The sequence below is a fragment of the Ornithorhynchus anatinus genome, chromosome 15 (genome assembly GCF_004115215.2).
Source record: "Ornithorhynchus anatinus isolate Pmale09 chromosome 15, mOrnAna1.pri.v4, whole genome shotgun sequence".
NCBI classification, from domain to species: domain Eukaryota; kingdom Metazoa; phylum Chordata; class Mammalia; order Monotremata; family Ornithorhynchidae; genus Ornithorhynchus; species Ornithorhynchus anatinus.
Genome location: NC_041742.1, coordinates 17535416 through 17553469, shown reverse-complemented (window position 1 = coordinate 17553469; position 18054 = coordinate 17535416). Strand labels below are relative to the sequence as shown.

At 47.4% G+C, this 18054-nt stretch overlaps 1 protein-coding gene across 1 annotated transcript; it reads left to right on the top strand.

The window, feature by feature from the left end:
- The first annotated feature begins 894 nt into the window (after positions 1-894).
- On the top strand, positions 895-17802 carry ARSL (arylsulfatase L). Its single transcript, XM_016228003.3, has 12 exons — positions 895-980; positions 1495-1891; positions 2587-2695; positions 3610-3759; positions 5238-5359; positions 7501-7623; positions 8534-8957; positions 10676-10812; positions 12481-12615; positions 14535-14697; positions 15898-16019; positions 17281-17802. Exons 3-12 carry the CDS (start codon positions 2673-2675, stop codon positions 17649-17651), a joined length of 1770 nt encoding a protein of 589 aa, XP_016083489.2. The 5' UTR covers positions 895-980; positions 1495-1891; positions 2587-2672; the 3' UTR covers positions 17652-17802.
- The last annotated feature ends 252 nt before the right edge of the window (positions 17803-18054 follow it).

The window sequence follows — 18054 nt, the reverse complement described above, 5'->3', positions numbered from 1 at the left end:
GCATGGCCTACTGGCTAGAGCCTGGGCCCGACAGTCTCAGTTTGTCTTGTCTTATGCCGTCGCGTTGTTTCAGACCCATAGTGACACCATGGACACATCACTCTCATAACGCCCAGCTCTTCATCTGCATTCATTTTGGTAGTGTGTCCATAGAGTTTACCTTATCTTTAAAATGAGAATTGAGACTGAGGCTGTGTCCAACCCTACTTACTTGCACCCACCCCAGCGCTTAGTACAGTCCCTGGCACATAGTTTATGTTTTAACAAATACCACAATTATTATTCTTATTAAGTCACCTCACTTCTCTGAGCCTCAGTTGCCTCATCTGTAATATCGGGATGAAAGCTGGGACCCCACGTGGAATAGGGACCGTGTCTAACCGGATGAGCTTATATTTACTCCAGCACTTAGTGCCTGCCACATTAGTGAGAACTTAACAAATCGAAAAGTGTACAGCTTTACCTTGGGACCTATAGAATTTTGGCTTAGATTAAAACAAACATCCCAGAATGCTAGTAGACTGTAACCACCCATGCTTCCCCTCCAACCTTTGTCTTTACGAGGATGGGAGGGAGAGAAGGGGGAAGCAATTTGGAGATTGGAACCAGATTTAACAGCCTGAAGGTGACAAGATCCCGAAATGAGTCTGAGCCAGCAATGCCAAGAGTTGAACTCCCCTGCTGCAAAGCCAAATTCTTGCCTTTTTCAATTACATCCCTGAGGAGCGTTTGACCAAAATAAAGACGTGCCCCGTTGCCCACCCTATCGGGTAGTAGAAATCACTAGAAAAATTTCAGTCGAGTCCCCTGCCAGATCCTAATGGAAGTGAGGTCAGCAGTGATGTCAGAGAAAGGAAGTATCAGCTCGAGTGAGGGGAGAGAGAGAGGGAGGCAGAAAAAGAATTCCAGCTCAAGGGCAAGGAGTTGGAAGGCTATTGGATAGTCCTGAAAAGAAGACAATTCTGGAAACCTATGAAAAGGTTAGAAAGCAATAAATACTCATGAGAGGCTCATGACGGGAGATTAGCGGTTCCAGGATAGGAGACGGGGGGAGAAGGGCAGGAACAGGACAAGCCAAAATCAGTATCTAGCTTTCTGTGCCAGCATCATTTTTGAAGTTCAGTCCAAAAGCAAATATGAATTAGCTTAAGTGTAAGGTCGTGGCAGGTATTTGCAGTTAAAACTTCAAAGATCTGAAAAGCCCTTTAGAGTTAGCTTACATTCGTACATTTTAGAACGTATAATTTATCTCGCTTCTAAATGTATTCAACTCAGACCTAAGGAAATACATTCCTTTGGGATTCCAGGCTTCTTTGCAGGGTCTGTGTTCCAAAAGTTTTGTCCTTTCCTAAGTGCCAAGGAGAGATGTCAGGAGGAAAAAAAATACATGAAAATGATATGACTGCCTTTTGAATTCAAGGATGTGGCTGCAGCAAAACAATTGCAGCTTTGAAAGGTTATCATAAATATTTGGGATCTTTTTTTTTCCCCTAGATCCTGGAGCTCATAGCTGCCCGACATGAATCACGTACTGTTCTACCGATAGCCTCGCCTGAGTGGTTTGAAAGTTACTCTCGGTAAACAAGAACAGGAGGTCCCATCCTCTGTGTAAGAATCAAATAAAACGAGCCGTTAGAGCGGTCTTGGAATTTCTCTGGGCTTCCTTCTCCCAGAGCAGTCTGAAACAAGGAAGCTTTGTCAACGAAACGGCTCCGGTTTCCGTGCAGTCTGGCGTTCGTGTGATGCTGCTACTCCAGCCTAAAGTGAAAATAGATGATATATTCCAGACTACCAGGGAGTGAACTGGTAGTGAGGAAGGAATTGCTCAATTCAAGGGCTCACCAGACGTGGAGAACTCTGAAGCCCCCCTCTTACGGAGTCACCCCTTCAGGTATTGATCAACTATGCCGGGGTTTTTTTTATAGTATTCGTTAAGCTCTTACTGTGTGCCAGGCACTCTACTAAGTGCTGGGGTAGATACAAGCCAATCAGATTGGACACAGTCCATGTCCTGCATGGGACTCACAGTCTTAATCCCCATTTTATGGATGAGGGAACTGAACACCAGAAAGTGGAGTGAATCCCCCAAAGTCTCACAGAAGATGAGTGGTGGAGCTGGGATTAGAACCCAGGTCCTCTGGCTCCGAGGCCTGACTCATTCCGCTATGCCACGCTACTTCCCTTTTGTTTATGCTTGTTCGGAGACAGGCAGACCCTTATTTATGGTTTACGTTCAGCGCTTCCTCTGTGCCAGGCACTGTTCTAAGCGCTGAGGAAGATAGAAACGAATCAAATTGGACACTGTCCTGCACGGGGCTCATAGGAATGTGTAGCTGCTTCTCTCCTTCCAACACAGCAGAGGTGGCGGACACATTGCCTGCCCACAACGAACAGTGTGGTTTTTATCTTTTTTTAATTTTCTTCCAGCCGCAGGTGAAGAGAGCTGGGTGGGGAGAGCAGAGATACAAGCAGTTTTTAAAGGTGGGAGGGTCTTATTCCTCAGCTCCCAGCATGGCTTGGTTCTATCAATCCCACCCGCACCCACCCTCAATCTGTCTCATTCTACTTGTTCACTTTTGCCATCAGGACTGGCTGATCAAGTCCTTTCTTCTTGAAGCCTGCATCACTGTTGACACGAATCTATCTAGCCATCCCTCAGTGTGAAGAAGAGCATGAGGTACCCGGCAGGTTGCTGGTAAGACATATTTCTTGGAATTTTAAAATAACCCTACACTAACTTTCGGTTTTTAAATTCTATCTAAAGAAGGTCCTTGGGCTATCTGTATTTTGCCTGGTTCGCCCAGTGGAAGGTTAACGACAGATAAAACAGAACCTTTGGCTCTCAAAAAACGGATGCACATCCTTTTTTTTTTTTTGGATGGTATTTGTTGAGCACTACTATGTGCCAGGCACTGTACTAAGTACTGGGGAGGATAGAAGATAATCAGGATGGACACAGACCATGTCCCACATGGGCTCAAAGTCTTAACCCCCATTTTAAAGGTAACTGAGTCACGGAGAAGTGAAGGGCACTTGTCCAAGGTCACACAGCAGACAAGTGGAGGAGCTGGGATTAGAAGCCAGGTCCTTGTAACTCCCGGGCCTGGGCTCTATCCACTAGGCCATGCTGCTTGATTGCATGAGGTAGACGCTCTCCTCTAAGGGGGCACACTTATCCCCGGTCTTGGGTATCTCATGATCTGGGAACTGGGAGAAGGCAGGAGATGCTCTCTTGGTGCAGAATTAGTCAGTCTGAGCACTTACTAGGTACCGAGCACTGTATTAAGCACTTGGGAGAGTACAATAGAACAGCATAACGGGAGAATTCCCTACAACAGCTTACACTCTGGAGGGGGAGACAGACATTAATGTAAATAAATAAATTACAGAAATGTACACAAGTGCTGTGGGGCTGGGACGGGGAGATGAATAAAGGGAGTAAGTCAGGGCGACGCAGAAGGGAGTGAGAAGAGGAAAGGACGGCTTAGGGAAGGCCTCTTGGAAGGCTTTGGAGGAGGGAAGAATAAGCGCTTAGGACAGTGCTCTGCACATAGTAAGCGCTCAGTAAATACCATTGATTGATTGACTGATTTCTTATCTTGGTTCCAGGCACTACGTGCTGATCACCCTTGGTTTATTCCTGGCTTTGCATCCATCAGGATCGATTGATTTAGCTGGCTCCCGGCCCAATATTGTCCTGTTCCTGGCAGATGATCTTGGAATCGGAGATCTCGGTTGCTATGGTAATGACACCTTAAGGTAAGAAGTTTTTCTCTCTCCCTTCTACATCACCTCTGCACTTCGGTCTTATCCTTTAAGCCCTTTGATAAGCAGTACAACCTAGTGGATAATAAGAGTAATAATGATATTTGTTAAGTGCTTATTGGGTGCCAAGCACTGTTCTAAGCACTGGGGGGGGGGGGGGGCAGGGGAATACAAGGTAATCAGGTTGTCCCACGTGGGGCTCACAGTCTTAATCCCCATTTTACAGATGAGGTAACTCAGGCACAGAGAAGTTAACTTAGTTGCCCAAAGTCACACAGCTGACAAGCGGTGGAGGTGGGACTGGAACCCATGACCTCTGACTCCCAAGCCCACGCTCTTTCCACTGAGCCATGCTGCTTCCCCCATTCCTTCACACAGTATCAAAACACTTGCTCCCTCCCTTCTTCCCTCCCTAACTGCCATATTCCACTGTTCGCTCTCCACTGGCTTCTTCCCCATTGCTTTCAAACGTCCCCATGTCTCCCCTCTCCTAAAAAAAAAAACAACCTTCCCTGGACCCCACGGCTCCCTCCACTTTTCACTCCATCTCCCTCCTCCCATTCCTCTCCAACTCCCTGTGCAAGTTGTCTACACCCACTGTCTCAGGATCCTCCTGTAGTACTGTGTGCCAGGCATGTATTCGAAGCGCTGGCGTGGATACAAGCTAATCAGGTTGGACACAGCTCATGTCCCACAGGGGACTCACAGATTATAGATGAGGGAACGGAGTCGTGGAGAAGCCAAATTACTTGCCCAAGGATACACAACAGACAAGTGGAGGAGTTGGTATTTGAACCCAGGTCCTTTGAACTCCCAGGCCTGTGCTCTATCCACTAGGCCACGCTGCTTCTCTATGTCACCATAACAAACACCATAATAGCACCTTTTTTTTTCTTTTGGTTTCTGTAAGGCACCACACGCTGTGGCAAACGTAGGCTTAACGGAAAGAACGTGGGCCTGGGAGCCGGAAAAACCTGCATTCTTATCCCAGCTCAGACTCTTGTCCTTTGGGTCCCCTGGGTGAACTCACTAGGCTTCTCTGCTTCTCAGTTTCCCCATCAGTAAAATGGGAATTCAATTCGTATTCCCCTTCATTCATTCATTGTCGGATTTATTGACCACTCTTTGTGTGCAAAGCTCTGTAATGAGTGCTTGGGAGAGAACAATATAACAGTAAACAGACACATTCCCAGCTCACAGTCTTGAGTGGGGGACAGACATTAATATACCTAAATTAAATTAAATTAAAGATATATACATAAGTACCGTGGGGCTGGGAGAGGGGATGAGTGAACAGAGCAAGGTAGGGTGAGCTCCATAAGGGACAGGGAACATGGCCTTGGGAACTGATGGGATTATCATGTCTCTACCCCAAGGCGGGACACAAAGCGGGAGGGGGAAAAATGATGATACTGTAACAGGCTTGACTGTCTTAATGAGGAGAGTTTGACTTGAGTTTGTTTCCGGGCTAGAACGCCCAATATCGATCGCCTGGCCCAGGAGGGAGTGAGACTGACCCAGCATATCTCGGCGGCGTCTGTCTGCACCCCGAGCCGAGCAGCCTTCCTCACAGGAAGATACCCCATCCGCTCAGGTCAGTCTCATTCATTTCCCTTTTTTATTTATGCCATTTGTTAAGCACGTACTCTGTGCCAGACACTATGAGCATGGGCCGGGGAGTCAGAAGAACCTGAGTTCTAATTTCGGCTCTGCCACTCGTCAGCACCTCACTCCTCTGGGCCTCTGTAACCTCAGCTGTAAAATGGGGATTAAGACTGTGAGCCCCATGTGGGACAGGGATCTAATGTTGGTATTTGTTAAGCGCTTACTATGTGCCGAGCACTGTTCTAAGCGCTGGGGTAGACACAGGGGAATCAGGTTGTCCCACGTGGGGCTCACAGTCTTAATCCCCATTTTACAGATGAGGGAACTGAGGCACAGAGAAGTTAAGTGACTTGCCCACAGTCACACAGCTGACAAGTGGCAGAGCTGGGATTTGAACTCATGAGCCCTGACTCCAAAGCCCGTGCTCTTTCCACTGAGCCACGCTGCTTCTCGTATCTGTGTCGAGCCCAATTACCTTGCATCTACCCCAGTGCTTAGTATGAAGCAGCTTGGCTTAGTGGAAAGAGCACAGGCTTGGGAGTCAGAGGATGCGGGTTCTGATCCTGGCTCTGCCACTTATCTGCTGTGTGACCTTGGGCAAGCCACTTAACTTCTCTGTGCCTCAGTTACTTCATCTGCAAAATGGGGATTATGACTGCGAGTCCCATGGGGGACGACCTGATTATCTTCTATCTACCTCAGTGCTTAGAACTGTGCTTGGCACAAAGTAAGTGCTTAACAAATACCATAATTATTACTTATTATTATTTGCAGCGCCTGACATATAGTAAGTTCTTAGAAAAAACCACTATTATTATTATTCCTGAGTGCCGAAGTAGGTTCAAGCTAATCAAGTGGAGCCTCATGTGTGAGGCTCAGAGTCTTATTCAACCCCATTTTGCAGATGAGGGAACTGAGGCCCAGAGACATGAAGTGGGGAGCAAGTGGCGGACGCCCAGGCCCAGGCTCTAGCCCCTGGGCCACACACTGCTTCTCTGTCACTGCTGACGTCCGGCTGTGGTGATGTCTGGAATGGCCTCAGAGGAGCTTTTTGGGGATGCCTTGAGCCAGTCAGTAAATGAAGCATCACAAACAGGAGCACATTCCTGTTTCCCAGTAGGAAAAATCCCAGAGAGCATGGCCATTCATGCATTTATAACTCTCTCTTCTGGGGGAATAAACAAAGTAACCTCTATCAAAAACATCACAGCGAAGGTTCAGAAACACTGAAAATGGTCTGCCCTAAAAGCAATCTCTATTTCTGGAGAATCTACTTTTTTTTAGTGGTATTTGTTAAGCCTTCCTTGTCAAGGGACTGAACTAAACTCTGGGTAGATAAAAGCTAATCAAGTTGCACAGAGTCCACGTCCCACATGGGGCTCACAGTCTTGATCTCCATTTTACAGATGAGGGAACTGAGGCCCAGTGAAGTGACTTCAAAGTCACTCAGAGGACAAGTGGCAGAGCATTCTAAGTATGCACCCTTACACCCCAGCCTCTAAGCTCCCAGACACATAATTAAACTAACTCCTAAGACACTCTGGAGTGGGTGTTTAATAAATGCATGCAAATCATTATTGTTGTGAACTATAATTCAGTGCCTAACCTGACTTATCTTAACTATCAGGGGAGCAGTAGGCCTCGTAATTATGAATGGAAGAGCTCTCTCGCGTGCCAATTAAAGGTTTTTTAGGCAATTTCAGCCAGGTATATTTAGAATCCAGAAAGGGAAAAAGGCATTTCCAGGCCTAGGCTCTTTCCTCTTGGCCACGTTGCTGCTCCTTGTTTCAATTATTTCTGTATTTATCAGCATCCTTGTCTTTTACATTTTTCTTTTTTCACTGTTTGATTGTTCTTTGTGCATCTGTGCACCACCTGCTCTCCCCACCCACTTATTCTCAGACTGTAAACCCCTAGGAAGCCAGGGACTATGTCAAAATTTTCCCCATGTAACTTTTCCCAGCACATAGCACAGTGCTCTTCACGCAGTGGGTATTTAATAAATACTACCACGACATATCTGGGCAGATGGGGCGAGAGGAATTTCTCCGAACTTTAGAACCGAGTTGATTTTTAAAAGCAAACTCAAGTTCTGTCTCCTTTTCCACAATTACATTTGGCTATCCTCAGGCATGATCTCCAGTGATGGATACAGAGTTCTTCGATGGACTGCCTGTTCGGGGGGGCTCCCCGCAAATGAAACAACTTTTGGAGAGATACTACAAGAGCAAGGCTATTCCACTGGATTAATAGGTACCGTATGTCCATTCCTGTCTTGTCTTATGCCGTCGAGTCGTGTCCGACCCACAGCAACACCATGGACACATCTCTCCCATAACGGCCCCCATCCATCTGCAATCGTTCTGGTAGTGCATCCATAGAGTTTTCTTGGTAAAAATCCAGAAGGCTTTTACCAGTGCCTCCTTCCGCAAAGTAAACTTGAGTCTGTGCCCTTGACTCTCTCCCAGCACGGGTGAGTTTTGACTTGTAGCGGATGGCCTTCCACTCGCTAGCCACTGCCCAAGCTAGGAATGGAATGGGTAGACCTCTGCCTGACTCTCCCTCCCAGGGTCGAGACCGGTAGAGAACTGGAAACTCTCCAGTGCTACCCTGAGATGGGCTATGTCCATCAGGACCCTGTTTAAGCTCATTAATGTGTGCAGAACGCTCCGTTTAGTGAGATAAAATGCATATCAACACCTGGCCATTTCTGGAAAAGCGTGCAACGGGATTAGGTAATTCACGCAGCAGCCATCAGCCATGAAGTGTTTGGAAATCTGATGGTGTGGTTTCGTGAAATAAAGACACAGTTCCGGCCTGGGACCCAAGAGGGTCGGCTCCCTCCTTCTCTTGGGAAGCAGGGAGTCAAGGGAGCTGGGCTCAAATCCCAGCTCTGCTACTTGGCTCCTGTGTGGCACTGGGTAAAGTTGCTTCACTGCTCTGTGCCTCAGTTCCCTCATCTGTAAACTGGGGATTCGGAACCTGTTCTCCCTTTTAAACTGTGAGCCCCATGTGACTGATACAGGGACTGGATCCAACCTGATTAACTCATATCTACCCCAGCACTTAAACAGTGCTAGACTCATAATAAACACTGACCAAATAGCGAGCACGCAATCAATGCGATGGGACGAATGAAGGAATGTCCCCGGTCCGATTGCAGGGAAATGGCACCAGGGACTGAACTGCGAACGGAGTTGGGACCACTGCCATCACCCCCTGAACCACGGGTTCGACTACTTCTTCGGGATGCCCTTCTCCCTCATGGGGGATTGCCAGCTCTCCCTGCACTCGGAGAAGCGGGCCCGCTTAGAGAACCAGTTCTCCCTGGCCGCCCAGAGCCTCGCCCTCGCCAGCCTCACCCTGGCCTTGGGCCGGGCCACGGGCCTGGTCCCGGCCCCGGGGAAGCTGAGCGCCTCCGTGGCCGGGGCCGCCGTCCTGGCGTTCGTCGCCTCTCGCCTCACCCACGCGCTCATCAAGCACGCGGACTGCTTCCTGATGAGGAACCACCTGATCGTCGAGCAGCCAATGGTCCTAGAGAGGACGTCGCCCCAGATGCTCAGGGAGGCCGTGGCCTTCGTCGAAAGGTAACCACGCCCCGATCGGTGGGCCCTGTTGGCCTGCGTCTCCTCGGGGAGAGTCGAGCTTCCTCAGGGACGGAGCCACGTTTCAGTCAGTCGATCAGTCGTAGTTGTGGAGCGCCGACCGTGTGCACGGCACCGGGTTTCAATCAGGCAGTGAGTGGTGCTTGTTGAGCCCTGACTGGGCGCAGAACAATGTGTTTAGCGTTTGGGAGAGCATGATCTAACAGATTTCTTTTTCATCGTTTTTCATGATATTGGCTAAGCTCTTATTATGTGCCAGGCATCCTGCTAAGCACTGGGGTAGGTACAAGCTAATCTGTTAGGACACAGTCCCTGTCCCACAGGGGACTCCCAGTCTTAGTAGTAATAATGGTAATAATGATGTTTCTGAAGCACTTACTGTGTGCCAGGCACTGTACTAAGAGCTGTAGTGGATACCAAAAAATCAGGTTGGACACAGTCCCTGAACCACATGGGGTTCACAGTCCGAATCCCTATTTTACAGATGAGGTATTTGAGGCCCAGAGCAATGAAGTGACTTGCCCAAGATCACACTGCAGACAAGTGGCGGAGGCTGCATTAGAACCCAGGTCCTTCTGCCTCCCAGGCCTGTGCTCTATCCCCTTGGGCCATGCTGCTTCTCACATGTAGTTCTTGCATTTTTAATTGTATTTTCTAAGCACTTACTAAGTGCCAGGCACTGTTTTAAAACGCTGGGATACACTCAAGCTAATCAGACCGGACACAGTAACCTAATTAATAGATCCTGTTTAGTTTTTGCCAGCAGAGGGCAGAGCTAGCGGCCTCTGTACACAAAAAAGGAGATTGGGAAAAGTGGTATTGACCCTCTCTCTTCTCTCTCAACTTTCTCAGCAATACAGTTTGCCCTGAAGGGGTCAGGAGATCGCTAGCCAGCCAGAAGCAAGATTAAAAAATGGGGCTAAAACTACAATAAAGGGAAACTCGTAACAAATGAATGAATAAAAGTAGTAACCTAACACAATATAGGTTGAGAATAATAATAATAATCGTGGTATTTGTTAAGCGCTTACCTTACGTTAGCCCTGTACTACAGTGCTGGGGTAGATATAAGATAATCAGGTCTCATATGGGGCTCAAACTACACAGAAGGGAGAACAGGTATTGAGTCCGCATTTTGTAGATGAGGGAACTGAGGCCCGGTGAAGAGAAGTGATATGCCCAAGGTCATAGGCCAGACAAGTGGCGGAGTCGGTATTAAAACCCAGGTCCTTTGACTACCGGGTCCGTGAGCTTTCCAATGGGCCATCCTGCTTCTCCAGGGTGGCTGTTGGAGTGATAGGGTCTGGGTGAGGAAATTCTTTGGAGAATATGTCTGCTGGCCTAAGTGGGTATTTTTTGAATGCTTACCTGTCCAAAGCACCGTACTGAGCGCTTGGGAGAATACAATAATTTTTTTTAATGATATCTGTTAAGTGCTTACTGTGTACCAGGAACTCTACTAAGCTCTGGGGTATTTACAAGCTAAGCAGGTTGGACATAGTCCCTGTCCCACATGTGGCTCACAGTCTTAATCTCCATTTTCCAGATGAGGTAACTGAGGTACAGAGAAGCGAAGTGACTTGCCCAAGGTTACAAGGAGAACTGGGATTAGAACCCAGGGCCAGGCTCTATGCACTAGACCATAATGTATTAGACATTATCCCTGCCTTCAAGAACTGTAATGCATTTTCCGTTTTTAGGAACAAGAAGGGACCTTTCCTCCTCTTCATCTCATGGTTGCATGTCCATTCCCCACTGGTGACCACAGAGAAGTTTCTGGGAACAAGCAAACACGGCCTGTACGGCGATAATGTAGAAGAGATGGATTGGATGGTAGGTGAGTGACTTCTATCACATTTCCGTATTGAAATTTGGGAAGCGACAGGCCTAGTGGAAAGAGCCTAGGCCCGAGAGTCCGAGGTTCTAATCCCAGCTTCATCGCTTGTCTGCTGTGTGACCTTAGACAAGTCTTTTCACTCCTTTGTGCCTCAGCTACCTCAAAACGGGGATTAAGACTGTGAGCCCCTTGTGGGACAGGGACTGTGTCCAACTGGAGTGTCTTGCATAATAATAATAATAATAATGTTGGTATTTGTTAAGCACTTTCTATGTGCAGAGCACTGTTCTAAGCCCTGGGGTAGATACAGGGTAATCAGGTTGTCCCACGGGAGGCTCACAGTTAATCCCCATTTTACAGATGAGGTAACTGAGGCACAGAGAAGTTAAGTGACTTGCCCACAGTCACACAGCTGACAAGTGGCAGAGCCGGGAGTAGAACTCATGACCTCTGCCTCCGAAGCCCAGGCTCTTTTCCGCTGAGCCACGCTGCTTCCCCATCTACCCCAGTGCTTAGTACAATGCCTGACACATAGTAAATGGTTAAGACATACCACCAAAAAAAAACCCCTGGCGGGTGGTGGATCAGTTGGAGGAAGAGAGCCCAACAAGGGACTTTAAACCAAGAATCAGGAGTTTCTGCTTGAGGTGGAGAGGAATTGGCAGCCATCGATGGCTTTTGAGGAATGGGGAGAGTGTGGAGAAACTAGATGAAAAACAACAGCTTTGGAGAACAAAATAAAACCTACACGGATTTTAAAAGACTGCCCAGAGTTCCTTACTGTTTGAGATCACACATGAGAATTTGTTTTATAACAGCCCCAAGCTTCTAAATAACTTGTGTTTGTTAATGTGTATATGTAACATGAACTGGAATGAAAACTCACTGCGGGTGAGGATTACAACCCAAGTGCTTAATACAGTGCTCTGCACACAGTAAGCACTCAGTAAATATTACTACTAGTACCATTATTATTAATTTGTTTTATTCATTTATTGAGTGCCTGCTGAGTATTGTGCTAAGCGCTAGGGAGAGTGAGATAGAGTAAGAAGATATGATCCCTGCCCTCCAGGAGTTTATCCACATTAGGGCAGAGGAGATCCATCCTTATTTGCAAACAGTGTGGAAGGTACTGTCCAACTTGCAGCAAAGCAGCATTGCCTACTGGAAAGAACACAGGCCTGGGAGTCAGAGGACCTGGGTTCTAATCCCAGTTCTGCCTACTGCTTGTTGCGTGACCTTGGGCAAGTCATTTAACTTCTTTGTGCCTCAGTTTCCTCTACTGTAAAATGGAGATTACATTCCTGTTCTCCTTCATACTCAGACCGTGAAACCTAGCAGGGACAGGAACTGTGTCCAATTAGCCTGTTCCGTGAGCTTTAGACTCTAAGTTCATTGTGGGCAGGGAATGTGTCCGTTTATTGTTTTACGTAGTCTCCCAAGCACTTAGTCCAGTGCTTTGCAAACAGTAAATGCTCAATAAATACAATTGATTGATTGATTGACTATAACTACCCCAGCACTTAGAACAGTTAAAAAAAAAACCGGTGAGGTCCACCCGGAAGGATAGAATCTTACTGACAGTAGCATCGTCTTTGAAAATGAAGTCCTCTCTCTTTATAAATACACTTCTGACTGACTAAATGTGGTGGGTTTTTATTTTCCCAGGCCAAGTTCTGGATGCTTTAGACAAGGCGGGTTTGACAAATCACACCCTCACGTACTTTGCCTCTGACCATGGAGGATCCTTAGAATCCCGAGAAGGGAATGACCAGCGTGGCGGCTGGAATGGAATATATAAAGGTAAGAATTCTGAAGTGGAAAAGGACATAGATTCCCAAGCACTTAGTTCTGTGCTCTGCGCACAGTAAGCGCTCAATAAATACATTCGAATGAATGAAGCGGGAGCAGAGGTCCATCATTATTTCGTAGAGGAGAAGCAGCGTGGCCTAGTGGAAAGAGCAAGGGCCTGGGAGTCAGAAGGACTGGGATTCTAATTCTACCTCTGCCAGTTGCTTGCTGTGTGACCTTGGGTGAGTCACATCACTTCTCCGTGCCTCAGATCCCTCAACTATAAAATAGGGATTCAAAACCTGTTCTCCCTCCTACTTAGATTATGAACCCCATGTGGGATGGAGACTGTGTCCAATCTAATTAGCTTGTACCTTCTCCAGAACTTAGAGCGGTGTTTGACCCAACGTGTGTGCTTAACAAATACCATAAAAAAAGAGGAATGGGGTGGGAGGAGGAGGAGTGGGGTGGGAAGAGGGGATGGAGAATGAGAAGAAAGGAATGGGAAGAAGGTAGAAATAGGGGAAGGAAAGGAATAAGGTACTAGCCTTTGCACTTGTATTATCACCTTTAGTGTAGTCTAGTGGTGAGAGCATGGACCTGGGGGTCAGAGGACCTGGGTTCTAATCCCAGCTTTGCCACTGCTCTGCTGAGTGACCTTGGGCAAGTCACTTCACTTCTCTACACCTCATCTGTTCCCTCCTCTGTAAAATGGGGATGAAGACTGTGAGGCCCAAGTAGGACATGTGTGAGATCTAACTCTGTGTCTACCTCACTACTTAGTTCAGTGCCTGGCGCTTAACAAGTACCCTTAAAAAAAAGAAAAAAAGAAGCAGTACCACCTGGATAGTAAAGAAGGGCAGTGGCCCAATATAAGGAGCCACATGCTGATTCAATAATTAGTAATTATTGTTAAGCGCTTACTATGTGCCAAGCACTGTTATCATAGCTGGGGTAGATACAAGATTTTCAGGTGGACAACAGTTCCCATCCCGCATGGGGCTCACAACGTAGGTATTAATCCTAATTTGCCAGGTGAGGAAACTGACACCCAAAGAAGTTAATACCCGAGAAAAAATGTTTAGTTGATTAAAAATTGCTCACATATCTGACAAACCTCAGGATTTCCAAACAGCAAAGTCATCACCTTTACTATTATCCACAGGGAAGGCCCAGTGGGCTTTAGGCTAGAGAACGCAAACCTTCCAAATTTCCCTGCAGGGAAACTTTATTCCAAAACTGAGATCATCTGAGATTTTTAAAACATAAAGGAAATTGAAATGGTGAGTAGCATCTGGCCGTTGGACAAGTGGTTTGAATAAATGCCCAGAAAAGCCGTTTTTTTTTGTTTTTATAAATCATACCGCAAGGTAGACGAAGGGTAACAGAAAAGGATTATTGAAACCTAAATAAAGGAGGTATGTCAGGTGACACCATAACTTTTGGAAAAATCCCCTGTGGTTTTTTTTATGGAACTTGTTAAGCACTTACTGTATGTCAAAGAATGTAGACTCTAGACTATAAGTTCACTGTGGGTAGGGAATTTGTTTATTGTTACATTGTACTCTCCCAAGTGCTTAATAGAGTGTGTTACACACAGTGAGCGCCCAATAACTACGATTGAATGGACTGTTCTAAGCATTGAAGTAGATACAAGCCAATTATGTTGGACACTGTCTCTGTCCTTCAGCAGACTCAATCCCCATTTTACAGATGAGGGAACTGAGGCACAGAGAAGCGAAGTGACTTGCTCAAGGTCACAGAGCAGACAAGTGGCTGGGCCGGGATGAGAACCGAGGTCCTTCTGACTCCCAGGCCCGGGCTGTAGCCACTAGGCCACACAGGTTTTATGACTCCACATCTGGGCTCTTTCCAGTAGGCCATGCTGCTTCTCACTCTGTTGTCTTTCTTTCTCACTCTTAAAACTGCAGGAGGCAAAGGAATGGGAGGCTGGGAAGGCGGGATCCGCGTGCCGGGGATTTTCCGGTGGCCGGGCGTGCTGCCCGCCGGCGGGGTCATCGATGAACCCACGAGCCTCATGGATATTTTGCCCACCGTGGCCTCCTTGGGCGGAGGAACCCTGCCCCGTGACAGGTAGCGAAACTTGACTCCATTCGCCGAGGCAATTTTCATTATCCCTGAATTCCTCATTATAATTAGGCGGTAACAGGATAGTGGAAAAAATAGTAGGCGAGCCTCTCTGACTATCAATCAAGCAATCAATCTTTTTTGATATTTTGGTATTGAGTGTTTCCTTTGTACAGAGCACTGTATTAAGCGCATGGCTTAGAGGAAAAAGCACGGGCTTGGGAGCCAGAGGTCGTGAGTTCTAATCCGGACTCCACCATGTGCCAGCTGTGTGACTTTGGGCAAGTTACTTAACTTCTCTGTGCCTCAGTTACCTCATCTGTAAAATGGGAATTAAGACTGTGAGCCCCACGTGGGGCAACACTGATTACCTTGTCTCTACCCCAGCACTTAGAACAGTGCTTGGAACATAGTAAGCGCTTAACAAATACCATCATTATTATTATCATCATTATAATGCCAGGCTCACTGTACCTCGCTCCCATCTATGTCGCCGCCAAGCTCTCGCCCACGGCCTGGAACACCCTACCTCCTCAAATCCGTCAGACAATTTCTCCCCCCCCCTTCAAAGCCTGATTGAAGGCCCATCTCCTCCAAGAGGCCTTCCCACATTTCCTCACCTCCCACTCCCTTCTTTGTCAACCTGACTTGCTCCTTTTATTCACCCCCCACCCAGCCCCAGAGCACTTATGTTTATACCTATAATTTGTTTATAATAATGTCTGCCTCCCTCTCTAAGCTGTAAGCTCGATGTGTGCAGGGAAGTGTCTGTTTATAATTTTATTGTACACTCCCAAGTGCTTAGTACCATGCTCTGTACACAGTGAACACTTAATGAATAAAATGGACTGACTGAGAGTATACAAGGACAGAATTAGGAGACACATTCCCTGCCCATAATGAGCTAGTATGTTAGCCAAATTAATAATTGTTATGGTATTTGGTAAGCGCTTACTATGTGCCAGAAACTGAACTAAGTGCTCGTGTGTATAGAAACAAATGGGGTCGATAGGGCTCACAGTCTCAATTCCCAATTTCCAGAGGAGGTCACCGAGACCCAGAGAAATGAAGTGATTAGCCCGAGATCACACAGCAGACGACTGGCGGAGCCGGAACTAGAAGCCATGACCTTCTGACTCCCAGGCCCGGGCTCTACCCACTAGACCATGCTGCTTCTAGCCACTTCTTCTCTCTCTTCTGAATCAGGGTGATGGATGGCCAGAACCTGATCCCTTTACTGCAAGGAACCACCCAACGCTCAGATCACGAGTTCCTCTTTCATTACTGTGAGACCTATTTACATGCAGTACGATGGCACCACAGGGAAAGTAAGTAAAAATACTTTCATCGGTTCCAAATTCTGAATGGCAACGGTAATGACAGTATTTGTTAAGCACCAAGAACGGCCCTAAGCGCTGGAGTAGATACAAGATAATCAGGTCAGACACAGTCCCTGTGTCCCTCATGGAGTTCACAGTCTAATAATCATAAAAATAATGAGAATTATGGTATTTCTTAAGCACTTACTATGTGCCAAGCACTATTCTAAGAGCTGCGGTAGATAAAAGATAATCAGGTTGGACACAGTCCCACATGGGCCTCACAGTCTAAATCCCCATTTTACAGATGAGGTAACTGAGGCACAGAGAAGTTAAGTGACTTGCCGGCGGTCACACAGCAGACAAGTGGTGGAGTCGGGATTAGAACCGACGTCCTCTGACTCCCAAGCCTGTGCTCTTGCTACTAGGCCATGCTGCTCCTCAGTCAGAGGGAGAATACGGTTGTATTTCCATTTTACAGTAGAGGTAACTGAGGCACAGAGATGATAATCATTGTGATAATTGTATTTATTCAGCACTTACTATGTGCCAAGCACTATACTAAGCCCTGGGGTAGATACCAGATATTCAGGTTGGACACAGTCCCCGACCCACATGGGGCTCACGGTTTAAGTATGATTTAGTCCTCATTTTACAATTGAGGAAACTGAAGCTCAGAGAAATTAGTTGACTTGCCCAGGGTCACACAGCAGGTAAGTGGCAGAGCCAGGATTAGGACTCAGGTCTCTGACTCCCAGGCCTGAGCTCTTTCTACTAAGCCACCTCTCGGAAAGAGAGAGGGCAGTTGCATCCATCATTTGTGGAAAAACAAAAGAAATTCCCTTTGGCTTTGGTTTCAAATGTTGAAATTTGCTTGAGCCAGTTCAGGAGGTTCAAACCATAAAGAACCACATAGAGCCGCAGTATGGCCTTGTGACTCGTGCCCAGACCTGGGAGTCAGAAGGACCTGGGTTCTAATCACCACTCCACCCCTTGTCTCCTTTGCCAACTTGGGCAAGTCACTTCACTTCTCTGTGCCTCAGATCCCTCATCCATAAAATGGAGATTAAGACCATGAGCCCTCTGTGGAACGGGGACCGTATCCAACCCGATTAACTTCTGTCTTCTCTAGCGTTGAGTACAGTTCCTGGAACATAATAAATGCTTGACATATACCATAAAAGAATAGGAATCGCTTAACAAATACCATTATTTATCATCCTCCTCTTTATTACGGCAAACCAGATGAGCCATCCTTCCCTTCTCACAGGCGGTGCCGTCTGGAAAGTCCACTACGTGACTCCCGTCTTCCATCCCAAGGGAGCGGGAGCCTGTTACGGGAGGTTGGTCTGCCCGTGCTTCGGGGACCGCGTGACCCATCACGACCCGCCTTTGCTGTTTGACCTCTCCAGTGACCCGTCGGAAGCCAACCCGCTCTCCCCCGACACCGAGCCGCTGTTCGGCACGGTGCTGGAGAGCGTGGAGCGAGCCGTGGAGGCCCACAGGAGGACCATCACGCCTGTGCCTCTCCAGCTCAACACGCTCAGTAACGCCTGGAGGCCGTGGCTGCAGCCCTGCTGTGGCACGTTCCCCTTCTGTTGGTGCGATTCGGAAGGGAGCCGCCCACAGCCTTCCGCTTGACACCCAGAAGATCGTGGGATTGACCGACGCCAATGGTGTGGGAAGGCTGGTTCCCGCTTCCTCAGAGTCCCTCAGAAACCAGAGTAGCAGCGTGGCCTAGTGCATAGAACACGAGCCTGGGAGTCAGAGAAACCTGGGTTCTCATCCTGCTACTGCCACTTACTTGTCTGCTGGGTGACTTTGGGCAAGTCACCTCACTTTTCTGGGGCTCAGGTACCTCATCTGTAAAATGGCGATTGAGACTTGTTCATTCATGCATTCAGTTGTATTTATTGAGCGCTTACTACGTGCAGAGCACTGAACTAAGTGCTTGGAATGTACATTTCGGCAACAGATAGAAACAATCCCTGCCCAATAACGGGCTCACAGGCTAAATGCAGAGACAGATGGCAAAGCAAAACAG

Coding starts and splice junctions, on each gene's coding strand:
- ARSL (XM_016228003.3), top strand. CDS start 2,673: ATGAGGTACCCGGCAGGTTGCTG. Junction 2,696..3,609: donor AGGTACCCGGCAGGTTGCTG/GTAAGACATATT, acceptor TCTTGGTTCCAG/GCACTACGTGCTGATCACCC. Junction 16,020..17,280: donor ACGATGGCACCACAGGGAAA/GTAAGTAAAAAT, acceptor CCCTTCTCACAG/GCGGTGCCGTCTGGAAAGTC.